This window comes from Anopheles bellator, chromosome 2, assembly GCF_943735745.2.
Source record: "Anopheles bellator chromosome 2, idAnoBellAS_SP24_06.2, whole genome shotgun sequence".
Classification (NCBI taxonomy): domain Eukaryota; kingdom Metazoa; phylum Arthropoda; class Insecta; order Diptera; family Culicidae; genus Anopheles; species Anopheles bellator.
The window spans coordinates 10,824,212-10,839,767 of NC_071286.1; the positions used below are offsets into that span (position 1 = coordinate 10,824,212).

The following is a 15,556-nucleotide window of genomic DNA, read 5'->3' on the forward strand; positions in this document are numbered from 1 at the left end:
GTTGTACTACTTTTTCCCATTTCCTGCCTCGGCCAACCACAAACCGGTACGGATCCACTTCTGGCCCACTGGCTGGCCAAAGGTCTTGGCCCCCGGGGGCTAACGGTGCCCGACGGATGCCCGTTACTGGTGTGACAGCGCGATCACAGCAGCGATCCTGGCTGCGTATGGTCAGTTACTACTTTCATGTGGCCACAGTTCATTTGCCACGTTCGGTCCACTTCGGCCGGCTGCATACCAATGAATGGGAATAAAAATCCCAAAATCTTGCCCCGGTTATGGGTTTGTTCTCTCTCGCTCTCTCTTTCCTTTCGGTGCCCGCTCCGTTCCTATTCCGTCGGAATGGTTTGGAATAATAAAATGAAATGGAAGAATATAACAAACTCCCAAACCGCTTGCATCCCGTTACCATTTCCCGTCATCTCGTGGGCACCCCGTGGGCCTTGTCTGGACAAGCCCATCCGAAAAAGGGGCACCACGACGCGGAAGTGAGCCCCAATTCGGTTCAATTATCTTAATTCGTGAAAATTAAATTGGGTGTAGTTTTTCGATTGTGTGTGGGGCCGGTGGACGGTGCCGTGTTTGGTTCGTCAGGAACGTAGGCTCGATGTGTTCGTATCCATTGATTCGTGTCGTCCCAACGTCGGAAACTTTCTCCCGTCATAAGGCCGTTGGATGTGTGCTTTGGGCAATATCCTGAGACGCTTGTGGCTTCGGATCGGATGTCAAAGTACTGAAATTTCGAAGTACTCATTTGGATATTTTATGCCCGGATTCGTTAGTGTTAAGAGTATCCATTTAATGTTGAATCACGGGCCTGAAACCTTTCCACTTTCTACCGCACACACGATTGATGTGCTGAAGCATAAATATTATTGCTTAATAATTACACACCCCAAACGGAGCGGCATTAAAATCGGGAACAGCCGTTCAGTGGCGATGGGTGCTCTGGTGCGAAATCGAACGAAATCGTACCCTGTGTCACCTATTTATCATCGAAAACTCGGAGGATCATAAATAAATGCTTTAATAATATGTACAAAACATTGCGCGGCGATGTCCGGGCGGTGCGAGGATTCGTAAGAAGCGTACGAAATCTTTTGGCGCGGTGCTTCAAGCAAATTACAAACCGTGTACCCGGGGACGGTCGCGAAACGGCCATAAATCATCCGGTCCCGATGGGCCCCTCCGCTGGTTCACATGCGCGTACGATAATTATACGGTTGCACCGGAGCATGCACCACACACCAGGTTTGGCCGGGATCCCCGTTGTTGCTCTCTCTCTCTCTCTATACCCTCGCGCCGTTAAGTGTGTTTCCGGAGCGTGCGCGAGAAAGGTTTTAAATTTCACCGGTGCGCCCGGGTACCACGTGTTCCTGTGGGTTCTGCCCCGTCGTCATCCTAGCAGCCGGCCGGGTACACGTGAGCCGGAGTTTCGTGCGAAAATCCGAGCGCAACTCGTCCCGTGCCGCGTTCCGGTGGCAAGACCATTTGAAAAGAGCAACCAGTATTCAACCAGTGAGCCGTTTCCGGTCCGTTGTGAGAAGGGCACGAAAAGGGCACAAGTTTGGGTCCATTTTAATCGCATTCATTACCGCATCAGCATATGTACGAAGAACGGAATGGGTTGGTGTCTGCGTGGCCGTAAGATCCCAAAAACGGTGGGGTTTTGCATTGAGTGACATAAATGCTGGTTGCTTCATGTTCCAGTTTCCAGTTTACCTGGGGTTAACGATGGTAAACGATCACCACCGATCTGTTCCACGAGACTGCGACGTTGGTGTCGTTCTCCCTCGCCGAATGGAGTCCTTTCTCAACGACGTAGGAGAGTTGTTTTTTCTGCTTCCCTGTTCGTTTTCTTGCCGGTTTAGAGATAATTGTTACACGCAGCTATTATTAGTGAAGTCTTCCAACGCGGCAGCATACGGCGGTGTCTCTGGACTATCTTCTTCCGGTGACGGGTCCTCCAACAAACCGAACCGTTTGTCTGTGAGGATGCGAAGAAGACGCGAAGGGAGGACGCCTAACGACAGAAAACATACCAGTTCCTACGCCGTCCAGACCTTTAGGGTGTCATAGATTTTTATGTTGTTTTCGTTGAACCCATCGCGACTGGAACGGGACTGTTCATCATTACGCCGAGACTGTCTGACTCATCGGTAGGCCGATGTTTTCTTATTTTTAGACTTTATTGTCCGGTAAGCTTTGGGTTTGGTCGGCGCTCTCTTCTAATTTCCACTGACGCGCTCGTTATGTTCCTTCTTTGAACTCGCGATGGCGCGATGTGGTATATGTGTCCACACAGGCAACGAAGGAAATGTTTTTTAAACCTCCCCGGGTTGCGTGTTCCAAGTTTAATTGTGTTGCCTTCCGACCCGACCCAATCAATCTGCGGCGGCTAACATCGGATATTTAAAGTTTGATAAACAGAGCTCTATTCGCTTTCGCTTTATCGTCCAACGGTTTGAAAATAAACATCGCAAGTCTTGGGCACTAGGCCATCAGCAGCACCCGTGTTTGTGAAAGTAAATACAAGCTGCCGGCCGACCTTTCTGGAGTGCCAGGCTAGTTAACGAATCAACCGCCGCGGCCCGCGGTGGGTCTCTAGGGGTTGATGGGGGGGGGCGGTACTCATTAAAAGACAAGTCAACATGGGAACCGATCTTTCCGCCGGCCAAAGTACTTTTACGTGCACCGCACTGCCGCGCAAACAAAGTCAGATTAGAAAGTTTTATGGGAAATACGGATCTTCATATTTGCGGCGGCGGCGGCGGTGCTGGCGTTGCGCCAAATCCGATCAGCCATGCTCCGGTGCTGAGCTGCTGAACTTTATACGGCCGTTGATTTATACTATTTTTTTCTCCAAGGGGAAAGCCATCCGTCAAAGTGGCGGTCAAGAGCAAACATTTTCGAGGGTTTCCCGTGGGCGAAATGTCTACTTCACGTCATGTGGTGGTAAACCACTCGGAAATTTGCGCTGCCCATCGTATCGGTTAGTGTGGATAGTTTTGACCACGACCGACCGACGGCCGGTTGTACACGTGCCGTGCCGCGTCGCTATCAGCGCTGAAATCACAGCACCAGCCCGCGGGCATCCTGAAAGAGGTCCACCTTGTTTGGTTGTTTAGCGAAGAGGAGGAAAAAATCCATTTCCGACTGAACGCGACTGTTTACTTTCCCGTTTCCAACCTGCTGGTGTGCTCGGTTGATGTTGACAGTCACGCTGCTCGCTCGCGCACCGCACGTCACTTTCCATTCGACGATCGCCAGCCGATCGATGCGTTAATCGGTGGGGCTTTGCGTTGGCCCTGATCGCGTTACCATACGTTTCTACTCCGGTGAAACCGCAGGCGCTTTCGCGATACCGCGGCCTTTTGGTCGATAATACGTAGCAAACCAACTGTACGAACGGCTGACGAACTAAACTTTTTCTCTACCGTTTTCTGCTCCACAGGTGAGTGCTCCAAATCTGCTAGAAGGCGTCCACGATGACGATGGCACGGATGAAGTAAGTAAGACCGGCAAGAAGCCACTTCGAACCAGTCCGCACACCATAGATCGACGAGATCGCAGCCGAGATCGTTTTCGTATTGTAGGCCACAGTCGATAGATGGGCGTAACACTCGATCGATGGCGGTGGCAACGTGAAACAGGACACTCACAAGCGGATCGTTTTAATTGAGACTTCAAACGCTTCTGCTTCTTCGGGTGGTGTGGCCGGGGAAAGAACTAGACCAGAAGTCGGCCATCTAACCAGCCCAGGGAACGGGTTCGTCACGGCCACGCCGGAGGTCGCGGTTTTACGTTGGCCAATCGTGTTGCTGTTGGCCGCCCCGGAGCTCATCCGAGAGCCGGGCCTTGCTTGGGTCGAATCGATCACTTCAGTATTCATGTTTCCCATGTCGGAATCAGCGTACGGTTTGGCTTCGACTTTCCGATCCCACGGGGTGGATCTCGCCGCCGAGAGAATGACGGAGGGGGGGGGGCCCGGACCATTAAACTGCCAAATTGGCTTATTAACGTTAATATGTTCGATGCTCTCAAGATGTCGGGGCGTGCTAGACGGAGCACCGGGCTGTGGCTGTTCCTGCTCGCCGGTTTAAAGGAAAAGCTTGATTGCATGGGAATGACCAAATTAGTTACGCGCCCAACCGGCCGTTCTGTGGTCAACGGCTAGGGTTCTACTCTCCCTTGGGGTGCTAGCCCATACGCGGGCCTACGATGCAGATGGTCTGAATAAGGTCTGTTGAAGGGTCTGGTCCACTTCCTTTGGACTGCGGCTTCCTACGACGCCCTGAACGTAGGCAACCCTCATCGACGGGTTAGAACGGAACGGTTCCATTTCGATGTAGGAAACCAAAGCTGGCAAAGTCAGCGATTTGTCGTCATAAAACGCCGATGGCCTCGTATCGGCCGCTGCTGATGACAGCAGAATGAAAATTCCTTCGCATCAATCATCGAGGGCGCGCTGATTCATACGCGGCCGTCAAAACCATATCACGCCGGGCGCCTCGCGGTATGGCAAAGTGTCCTCTCACTAATCTCGCCGATGGATAAGAGATCGTCGTTTGCTGCCATCTCGCTTCGGCCCTCGGCAGGGTGGGACTTCACTTGGTGAGAGAGAAATCTCAACTCGCTCTCGCGCAGCTTTGGTTCGCGCTCCTTTGCGCAGCCACGGATTTCGGTGGCGTGATCCGTGCGCGAGACAAAGAGCGGCGGTGCCTTCTAACGCGGTGCGATCGGGGTGTGAGCGTAAACCACCACGTATAGGGTGGCCGGTACAGAGAGAGATCAGTGGTGGTGGCCACCCGAGCAGCAGCGGAACCACAGATGGCGCGGATGCAGAGGTTCAGTTCCCACCGAGAAGTCGTACCGCGCGGACAACGCAACCCCGTCGGTTGCCAAGAAACAGTGGCCATCGCCATCGTGCCTGTATTTGCTAGTTAGTTAACGAAATCGAGTCGCCGCTATCTGTGACTGCATTTTGTGTCCCCTTCCAAAACGAAACTTCCACCGGAACCGGAACGGAACAACGCCCGCTCTGTTCCGCTCCCCTACCCGAAGGGTTACCGATAATTTTCTTTGTTGCCCGGCCAGTGGGGGGGAATTCGTGTTCGTGGTGAAATTGGGAAAACATTGTGTCCCCCAGGAAAAGATCGTTGGCGGTCGTAGAACCTGGCTATGCTTCGCGTCAACCTGTCAGCTGTGCGCGCATGCAACCCCTTTCGGGCGGTTGCCATTGGTTTGCTCGAACAATAGTGTTGGCCTAAGCTCCGGTGTTAACTAAGCCATCGCCAACCGCTTTCCGCGCACGTTTCCGGGCGGTTGTAAGTGAAAACCGGCGAGTGAGAGTGACGGGTGTTTCCCCACCGAAGGCTACGTAGTTCCGAACCCCACAAAACAAGCCTCACCAAAAACCCCCGTTTTCCATTCGGATAATCAATCCTTCTGCACGCGGAAGGAAGTGGTTCCCGGTTCGACGGGTTCGTGTGGAGTGTGTTTGTTTAGGCTGTGGCCTGTGGCTGATGGTGTCCGTGGCTCGCTTTCCCGCTTCACGGTGGTGGCTAGTGGTTCGGAAACTGATTGTGAGAAGTGCATACACGCGGAAAGGCTATCGGTATCGGTCGGCCATTTTTTCCACCAAATCGCGTTTGGCCATCGAGTGTCTGGTCCGAGGATTCCTGCTTCGTAAGCGACCCGACACGTGTTGTAGTCAGCCCAGCACCGATTAGCGAAACAGTCAAATCGCACGCGTTCCTCAGTCCAGTCCAGTCCAGTCCTGTGAGCGGCGGCCCACATTGCAGAGTGTTGTGCTTGGTGTGCTTCATGCTTTCTAATCAAACGCCAGCGCCAGCAGGCTGTCGGCGCCGCCGCCAGCCCGGAACACGCGGCTTCTTCGGCGGCGTTTTTCCGAACGAAATCACGAAACAAAAGGTGTGATACTTATTCTGGCCTTTTGTTGTGTTGCTAATGAATGGCACACGAAAGAAGAAAGTGAACCTTCTTCCTGTGTGCGCGTGTGTGTGTCTGTGCTGCTGCCGGTGAAAGAGCATCGTTAGTAGTTTTGGGCCTGCTTGGTGAACGGGTGAATCGAAGTCGGCTGAGAGGATGAGAAAGGGTGAAAAGTGAAAAGAATTTTGAAGCTTTCCTCTCGAATCGAAGTGTGCTCTGGCGCGCTGGATGAAGAAAGTGTTTCTTACACGTGGTTCCTTCTTCCCCTCTATCTGTCCATGGGGTGTCCGTGATTGAATCCAACGCTTGCTGCTGAGAACGTTTCGTAACTGCACATCCAGCGTGGCCGCGAGAAAGAATTAAGATTGATCATACGGTGCGAAGCGGCCCTAGCAATGTGAAATTAAATTCCCACCTATTAAAAGGGGCCTCCTGGTTGGTTCGTTGGTCCTGCAGACCGACCGGGGGAAGATTAAAAAATGATAGAAAATACCCACACCGGGAGCTCTCGAGGACTTCCCGCCCTCGAGTGCATGGGTTTCGGTCCGTGGTGCCCGGTAATCGGTTACTGATGACCAGGCAGGTTTTTCGACCGGGTGGCTTCCGCTTCGCGGGATCATATTTTGTTACCACACACCACCAGAGGCCACCTCCCGGTGCCGACGACGAAGAAATCTCTTGCCCTCGCCGCCATCGAGGCAAGTGCGGCGCAAGAAAGTCACGATATGCCTGCACACCGGTGCACGGTGGTGGGCAACTACTTTCTAAAGATGGAATAATTATGATTGAAAGAGCATAAAACCGCCGCCCGCGGGATGGCAGTTGGACCTTGGAGAGACTATTCGGTCGCCGCCGCTTGGTCACGAATCGTTAGTTGGGACCTATGCTGGACCTATGCTTTGTCCGTGGGAAGTCACTGGTTTCACCGTAAATGGATGCGATTTAATGCGGCTTTAGCTGCGGGTGATTAATATTTTTCGGATCTTTTTCTCCTAAATATCGACGCCAATTGCACTTTCTATAACCGTACTTAGACTCCCGTTTTTTTCCCGTAAGACAGCTCGGTCACTCGGTGGCACAGGGCGACTGCTTCCGAATAGTAGTAAGTTACGTAAGCCCGCAGGCTGATGACGGGCATTGTTAGGTAATGGGTTTTGTTCCAGCAAACGTCTTCATGCGAAACGGCCGCTACTCATCATCGCCTCGAGAATCAAACGGCGGCGGCCAGCAGAAACGGTTGATTTGGCCCGCCAAGTTTATCAAGCGGCGCGCGATGCCTTTTAATAGGTCACGGAGCGATACGGCCGCTCGGAAAGCGTGCCATCCAATGATTCATTTTGATTTTCTTTTTGCCATGTGCCTTGCAATGGTGGCAGCTCTCCCAGACAGAGCGATAGTGGATTCTAGGAAAACGAAGCAATCTGGTCGCTGTTATTCCACTTAGGTTTAGGTTGTTCAAGGACATGCTGCAGGCCGTCCGCACGATGGCTTCCGTGGCCGGAACCCCTTTTAGTTGTGGCAAAATTATGACACATAATTTTCGGAATACATTTTCAATGGCCCCCAAGAGCCCCTTCACGGAGCCCCTTCTCATAACGGCCCTGTTACCGTGGGTCACGATGCAACTTTGTGCACTCAGACAGGGTGTCTGGCTTCCCATAGCCCTCGGGGTGTGACCAGCGAACCGCATCAGCCAAAACCGTTGGCGCAATCCAAACGGGCGCAGCGTGGTCACGTTGCCGGTGAAATCTTTCGTCCGTGAAACGAAACTTTGCAGGGGAAAGACAACACTGGTGCCCAGGGTGGAGCCATAACCTCAACATTAACCGAAACCGCGTTGAAGGAGATTCGCACAGTGTTTTTACACGCTGTACGAGGAGTGTGGAGCGAGCAGTGGCAAAGGGGAAGGGACGGTAGAACTGCTACACGCGGAGCAGCAGTAACGGATGCAGCTCAGCGATGCGTTCAGCGATGGTTTGCACTATTGTATTTCCTACCAAGGCTAAGATACGGTCGGTAGCGCCGGATGTTCGACACAAAGGCACAGCCTTTAAACCCCCCAATTGCCCCCTCCAGGTGTGGTTGTACCTTGGACGGTTGGTTTGCTGAAGATATCGTACATTGCACTGGTGAGATTTTGGTTCGTCAAGCCGACAGACGCGGGTGAAAATATGGCCGTTCACTAGTTGACAGTTGAGATGGATTAGGGTTACCATCCGATGGAATAGGATAGCGTTTCCACGTTCCAACTGGACGTACAATTTAGACCCTTCAAATTGTCAACGAGTCAATTACCTTGCCAGCTACGTCGATGCTCCCAATGTGAACGTGTTTAATGTCCCTCATTAGCGGCAAATGATCGTTTGCGCCACACGCCAGTTCACTAAAGCATAGAACAAACTCAACTGCATATACTTCCGAACGACGGGCAGGACGCAACCTGCGTATGGTCCAGACGTTAAAGTGACACGTTCGGACGCCGGGAACTGGAGATCGTTTGAGGAGATCGAGTGACCTGTCCATCATCGTCAGTGGTCCATCGTTACTACCGGCACGGCCACCACCACCATTCCGGATGATGACCGATTGCGCGCTTTACTGCACTCTCGCGTAATCAGTCTTTTATCGGTTTCATCTACTGTGACCGTGCTGAGAGCCGCGGCCAGCGCCCAGACACGCAAATTTTTATTCCTGCGCACCGCTCGTTGACCAGGAAGAGTCACTTTCGCCGCCACGGTTCCGTAATCTTATGCCAATCTTCACCCAGAGCTTCGAGATCTTCTACGGTGCCTGGCCGGCTGGCCGTAGTGCCCACGTCTGGCGCATTTAATTGCGTAATGAATGCTATTAGAATAAATTATCGTCCTCTGCGCTGGATGGTGAGTGATTAGCATGAAGCTCTTGAAGGTGCCTTTTTCCCTAGAGTTTTCAATGGCCAAATGAAAAGATACCCGCCGACAGTTGACACACGCAGGGTGGTGCACCCCGCCTCGGTTCGCTACGTTTCTGGAGGAAAAGAAGGTAATCATTCCAAGTCTGTTGGGCGGTCTGCACTGAGTAGGAGTGCAGTTTGCAAAGAGTTAAGTTCAGCTGCATTTTCTCATCCAATTTGGTGTACCGGTCCTGTTAATCGATAATCGGTTATTGGGAAATTCGTGTGCAGCAGGTCGACTCTAGCTCACAAGAACCAAGAGAACTCCAACTCGAAAGAAGAAATTTGCATCACCTTTGGAACATGCTAGTTGCGACAAACGCAGGGCATTGTATAAAAATCGATGATCTAATTCTATCTGTTGCGTTAACGATTTTACATTACGGCTTCATGCGATTTGTGCATGGCTGATTCGTGTTTCATGTTCTCGGGTTATGTCAGAACATTTACACGAACCCGCATTAGGCTAATCAGGGTGCGGTGTTCGCTTCAAACGGACAATCTAGCGAGTGGCAATTTTTGATTGACAGTGCGATAACACTATCAACAGGTCCGTTATGTGATCATTCTGCATGGGTGTTTAGTTAAGGCACTAGCCATGGGAAAAACTATTTCAAACTGCCATTTCAACGAACACAGAGATCCACTTTATTGTGTTGCCTCTGTGCACCAAAATATTCCCTCGAGGTAAGCAATTTAAAATACAAAACAAAACCCGACCATGCAACTCCAACCATTATTGGTTCACTTACAACAACGGGACAACGTGTTTCGGTTTGTTCCTTGGCCCGGCACACGGTTGGCCTCCCCAACCTCTTTAAGCGATGCGATACGTGCCCGGTCAAGAAAGTCGATAAACGTGTGGCCGGACTAGTAATTGGCCCACTTTACCAATTACCATCCGCACGACGACGGTTTTTCCTTTGATGCGCGCGGAAGTTCCGCTCCAATTTGGTATTGACACGGCGACGCCACTCTTCTTGGCGCTCTGTTACGGCCGGTACCGTGGACAGATTTCCCCCTTTTGCCACCTTTTTTTCGTCCACTGTTGTGTCCATTGTTTTCTGTTGAATCAGTTCCCCTTGCTGGCATGTGAGGCATGTTGAACAGGACCAACCGGAGATGACCTCCAGCTGGGATGGAGATGCGATGATTGTTACGGCGCGCGCGTTCCCAGGACCGGGTACGGGTCCAATTGTGGCATCTCTGGCCGATCGTCAACCGAGACGTCTGTTCGGTTGGGTCCATCACAAATTAGTCGGTCTCGAATTTCGACCATCTTAAGACGGCTCGGCCGTCGTAAAGGTGAGCGCTTTCGGGACTTCGGTTGCGGGCTGCTGACAGCGCGTCCTCGTAAAAACCACCGTTGCGCGACCGGGCGGCTAGTGGAAGACCCGAGTGGAATAAAATAAAGTAAACACAGCGAGGCGCTGATTGATTGTATGGGGCACACAAAATGCTTGCTACTGTTTCCTATTTGTTTGTATAACGCCGGCACGTAAGTGATTGGCCGCGGAATTGTTTTATTGCATGCTAAACGGTATGAAGTCAGTGATCCATTAGTTGTGCCATGGTGCAAAATCCACCCAAGCTAATGTTCAGCCAATGTTTAGGAGGGAGTCATGCAGTTGTAACTAGTAACTGTACGAATTGTTGCTAATAAATCACCGCTGACTTATAAGTATTTATTTAGAATGACTGGGCCCGTGTCCCGTACACGGCCACCAATAATCCGATCGCCATGGAGAACCGCAAGAATGATCATGATATGGTCAAACGAAAAATTCCTCCACTTTAGTAGATGACGCAGTATGGGTATTTCGTTCGCAATTCCCTGCCTTTGGACCTTATCGCGAGACACGACAAAGAACGGGCCCGTACACAACGAAACCAAAACGGGACAAACACTGGCCAGAAAGTACAAACAAACCGAGGCGTCATCACTGAGAGGTGACTCTGAAGTACAGCTGCAACCCCCTCCGGAGATAAAGTGGTTGGTCAGCAAATGTGTTCTCCTGGTGCGCACCACCAGTGTCGGGAGGTATGGTTTGGGGCCGCGGTCGGCTAAACGTGTCACGTACAAGGTGAAGACGCAACAAACCGGCGCACCACCAGTTGACGGCTGTGTAATTGTTGTCTGCCGTCAGCAAACCAAACTCCGATGCACCTCACGTACGGAGCGGAGCGGAGCATTCGCTGTCTGTTGCGGCGAGCCGATATATCAGTGTGCGCGAAAAACGATGCCTTGTGGGTCTTGTGCTAGAAGAATGTTGCCTAGCATAGCATGCTGGGTATGTAAACTAGGTTAATGTGTTGCAGCTCCCAGGAGCATGACTGTTGACGTTAGATCCACTACCCTGCCCGTAGGAGGAGAAAGCCCACGTGTGTGCCAGAGTTGTGCAGTTGCTTTTCGATGTTGCCCTGAATCTCAGCCTCTCCGCCTCAGGTTTTTCATGTACGATCTCATTCACACCGAGAAGGCCCTGCAATAGCAGTGCAGCGGCATGAGCATGAGATCACAGCCCAGTAGCGCTCCGAACGAAGGTCGCAGACACAGCGAAGGAAGACCACATAGCGGAGGTTCACCAGCGACTTCACCATCGTGTGCCGTTGGCGGGGTGGCCTCCAAGTTGGCCGTGCTACTCATCGTCCGCCATCGCAAAGGGGCAAACATATTTGCACGAGCTACCGATGTGCATCATCTTCGCCAGCAGCAAACCCCTCAGTAGCCGTTTGTCGCTGGCACGAAATCATGAATGGAGAATTTTTATTGTTATGCGCTGCCACTTTTTACCATGCAAACAAATGAACGCGAGGAACGGCGGCCTCCTGCAACATGCCGTTTCCACGAATTTCGAGCTCGTTGGCTAGCGGACGGCGATGCATTAGCATTAGTTGGCAGAAAAATTCTTGCAAATTAAAATGTTTTCGCTCAAACCGCGCGGTCGTCGATCGCTTCGGTATGGTAATATGCGAGAGAGGCACCATAGCAACATGCCGTGGGGAACGATGCTCGCTCGTCGGCATCGGTGGCAGCGAAAGAGTTCCTCGTTGCACCATGGCCACACCAGTCTCACAAATAAACCACTTGGTTCATCGCGTTGAGGGACGAATTAGTTTTATTAGCTTGATGGGTCGGCAAGAGCGGGTCATGCATTTTGTTGGCCCCCACAGTGCACCACAGGTCCGATCTTTAACGGAACACGAACCCTTGTGTTCAGATTCAGATGTTTTAGATTTTGTTTGCATCGCCATTTTCGACCAAACCGCCGGCGTATGTGTTTGCTTTGAAAAAACGTGGCTGTAAATACTCCCGTTTCTACCAAACTCTTGCCACGGAAGGCGGAAACTACTTCACCGCCAGGCCATTGCGACAAGTGCGGGCATCTGTTTTCGCTGCTTCCGGTCGCCAGAAGCGTACGACGATAAGCAAATGTAACCCGCGGGCGCAATATTTGAAGAGAAAAACAATTGAGTTATGCTGTGAGGCTAGTAACCGTGTAACTGAATGCGCCGCAACAGTAGGCGGCGCGCACAACATTTAACCGCCGCAATGTTGCGTAACTCGCCTCTGCCTCTGCCTCTGGCTCGCCGGTGTGTGGTCAAACAACGAAATCATAAAAACTGTCGCAACAACGCGCGTTACACCTTTTCTAAGCCGCCCCTTCCGAAAAGCGGCCTCTTCGTTGTCAACGATGTCAACGCTTCGTTTCATTTTACGGCCAAACCGAAGCGGATTGACGACTGAAACATAAACCACCAGCGCGGACGATAGGCAACTTTCTTCCAGTGTTCCTATTTTCGTCACATCACACAATCCCTCTGACACAATGGCGAAGAAGGCCACGACGAGTAACACTATATTCGAAAAGCAAAAAAAAAAACTCGTGGCCCGGGTGCGTGTTGCTGCTTGATGGGAGATTGTGGAAATTAACATTGAAAAGCTACTGTGCACAGAAGCACTATGGGCGCCCCAGAAATGTGAACCCATCCGGCGGGGGACAATTGCTTACGAACATACGTTAGCATGGTTTGACGGGGGGGAGAAGATCTCCCAACTGAAGATCGTCCCTTTGTGTGACATCCATTCGACAAATGGTTTCCATCAGTTTGGTTCCTTTGGGAATGCAGCGTTTTTTTACCGCCCTTCCTGCGATGCTGTTTGTAGCCACAACGTTACTTTTTAACGTTTACAAATTTGTAAAATTTTATGGTTGATTTTTATTTTTCAAGGCTGGCAAGTAAAACCTTGTTTCGGAATGTTCCGGGCATGTTCAAGCCTAGCATTCATGGAGATTAATGGCTCGGTTTAATCTTATGCACGTTGCATGTTGATTGAATAACCTCTTTCTAGTTATTACAAACAAGACAAGCCGTTCGTAGATAACCGGTCCACTGGCAGCGACTCCCCGTCCCGAAGGTTGTACATTTTTGCGCCACTAATGGCACCAAAGTGTCAAAATATTTGAGCTTTCCGAAGCCAGCGTGTCTGCGGACGTACGATCAAATGAGGCGATAAGACGCGAACACACGTCATAGCGTTCGTCTTTTCTCCTTCACATAGATTCCAATCGCTCTTATCAATCCACCGCCTTACGACGTATAATCTCTGCCGTCATTCGATCGATTTCTGTGTTGAAAAACATAGTTCGTATGACGACAATCAACCTGCGTACGGCGGAATGTCACGACTATGAGAGGAAGACAAAGAATTCTCCGCCGGTGGTCTACTACCGTGCGTGCTTCGAATCGAGTGTCCTCATGCCGTGTCAGCGTCAGCTAGACGTCGACCATTAAGTACGGCACCTTATGCTCTACACACTGTGTTGTAGAATGTAAAATAAACCCCGTCGCGTCGCGGCACCGTTTTAAATTCATAACCATCATCGGAGGGCAGTTTTTGGGCGAAAATTACTATCGGTCTCCCATGGCTCGCGGTCCGTTAGTGGAGAGGGCACCAGCACACGGAACTTGGCGCTGCGGCGAACTGTAAACAATTCACACTTCCTGCTAATGGGGCCATTTTTGTGTAATAAAATAAGACCGAATTGACCACTCTTGCCGAAGTGTCTTCCGCTTGGACGGTTGTTGATAAGCGATAGCCTGCTGCGCGGGTGTGTGGTATTTAATTTGAACGATCTTTTTACAATGTACGATCGAAAGAGGCTCTACGGATGGGGCATAAAATTAAATGTTTATCCTTTAAAATACACCGGGCCGTATCGGAGTATAAAATCGGTAAAACGGATATCCAAGAAACCCATCGTGCACGCCACCGCTATGACAACGCCGTTGCCCTGGCCGATGCCCTGGCCGTGTGCAATGGATACGAAATTAAATTAAATAAAATATATCCCATCTGTGGTCCAACGGGACACCCGGTTGGACCAGGAGTGGAAAAATGCAATAAAATAACGTTCACACAAGTCCCGTCCCGTATCGATTCGGCCGTCTCGCCCGGAACCGACCGATCGCCGATCGATCAATCTGCCAGCGTAAGGTTGTTAATAGCCCGAGCTAATGCTTGAGTGCGACTTTTTATTTTTCAACTGGACGATGGCTTTTCTCTCTCCGTTAAGGGCACTTCTGGCAATCCTGCGAACCGAACCGAACCGAATCGCGGGGTGGCATCCATTAAAGCGGTGCATTCGACAAAGATTTTACGGGCACGACTGTGGCCGGCACGGGGGAGGTAGTTAATCTCTTTCTTTTGCTGTTTTCGTTTTTCCGCTCCTTGTTTTTTTAAACGTCGGAAACCTCATTAAAAATGACAGTTACTCTTCGTCGATCTGCGCACGGTGGCTTGCGATGGGCTTACACATGATACCAGCACTTACGGGGTGACCGTTTTCGGGCTTCGTTCTGGCCGCCCGAAACTTGTAGGTTGTGGTGGTTACGCTTCGTTTATGTTTTCGCTCATTTTCCCCCCCTTGAGGGAAACCTTCTCCTTGGCCACCGCTATGCCGGAGAGGCATGCGGGCCCATCCGGATAACGGCCGCCGCGCAGTTAGTAAACTTTGGAAACGATCGCTATGGTTCTCCGCTGAGGCTCTGCGATTAAATCTTTCTTTCCGGTTCTCTTCGCTCGGTACGGTTGGTGTTAATTTGGTGCTCCCTGCTCTCCCGTCCACTCCTAGAGGAAGCGGCCAGCGTCAGAGAAAGAAGTGTACCGTGAGATTCCAGCGGCAAAAGCACTGATTTTTAAAAACGATATCCAAATAGGGTGTGCGATGTGAGAAGTGAACGGTAGAGCGAGCGAGTGTTCCACGCCTTAAAGCCATCCGCGCCCATCGGGGGTTGATCGTCGGTGGTGCTGTGAGTGAAGTGAATGAACGACCACGGGGTGACCACTGCGACATTGCCACTGCACAGAAGTACCACCGACCAGTCGTATCCGGTCGATGGTGGCAGTCTACGCCGGCTGCGACAACGGAACGTCGAGCGGAAACGCTTCTTTTTCGCGGCCACCGCCACCGTCGACGGGTCGGAAGTGGGGACTGGCTCGCCACAACCGCAACCGGCGGCAAACGGTGACCCGGCTGGTACTATGCTGCTCACCTCGCACGACCATCTGGTTGGTTTCAAGATGATGGGTTTCATCAAGGAGGATGAAATCTACGCCAGTGGTGGCACCGGCAATACCAACGCTGGCCAGAGCATCGTGGCCAGTGT

The 15,556-nt window shown here is 51.4% G+C and overlaps 1 protein-coding gene across 1 annotated transcript in view; it reads left to right on the forward strand.

The window, feature by feature from the left end:
* LOC131212595 (regulator of G-protein signaling loco) overlaps nt 1-15,556 on the forward strand; it is a 36,985-nt gene that overhangs the window by 16,229 nt on the left and 5,200 nt on the right. The window contains exon 2 of the mRNA XM_058206516.1: nt 3,453-3,508. Within this exon, the coding sequence (XP_058062499.1) occupies nt 3,453-3,508 (56 nt within the window). The remainder of the gene's footprint in view (nt 1-3,452; nt 3,509-15,556) is intronic.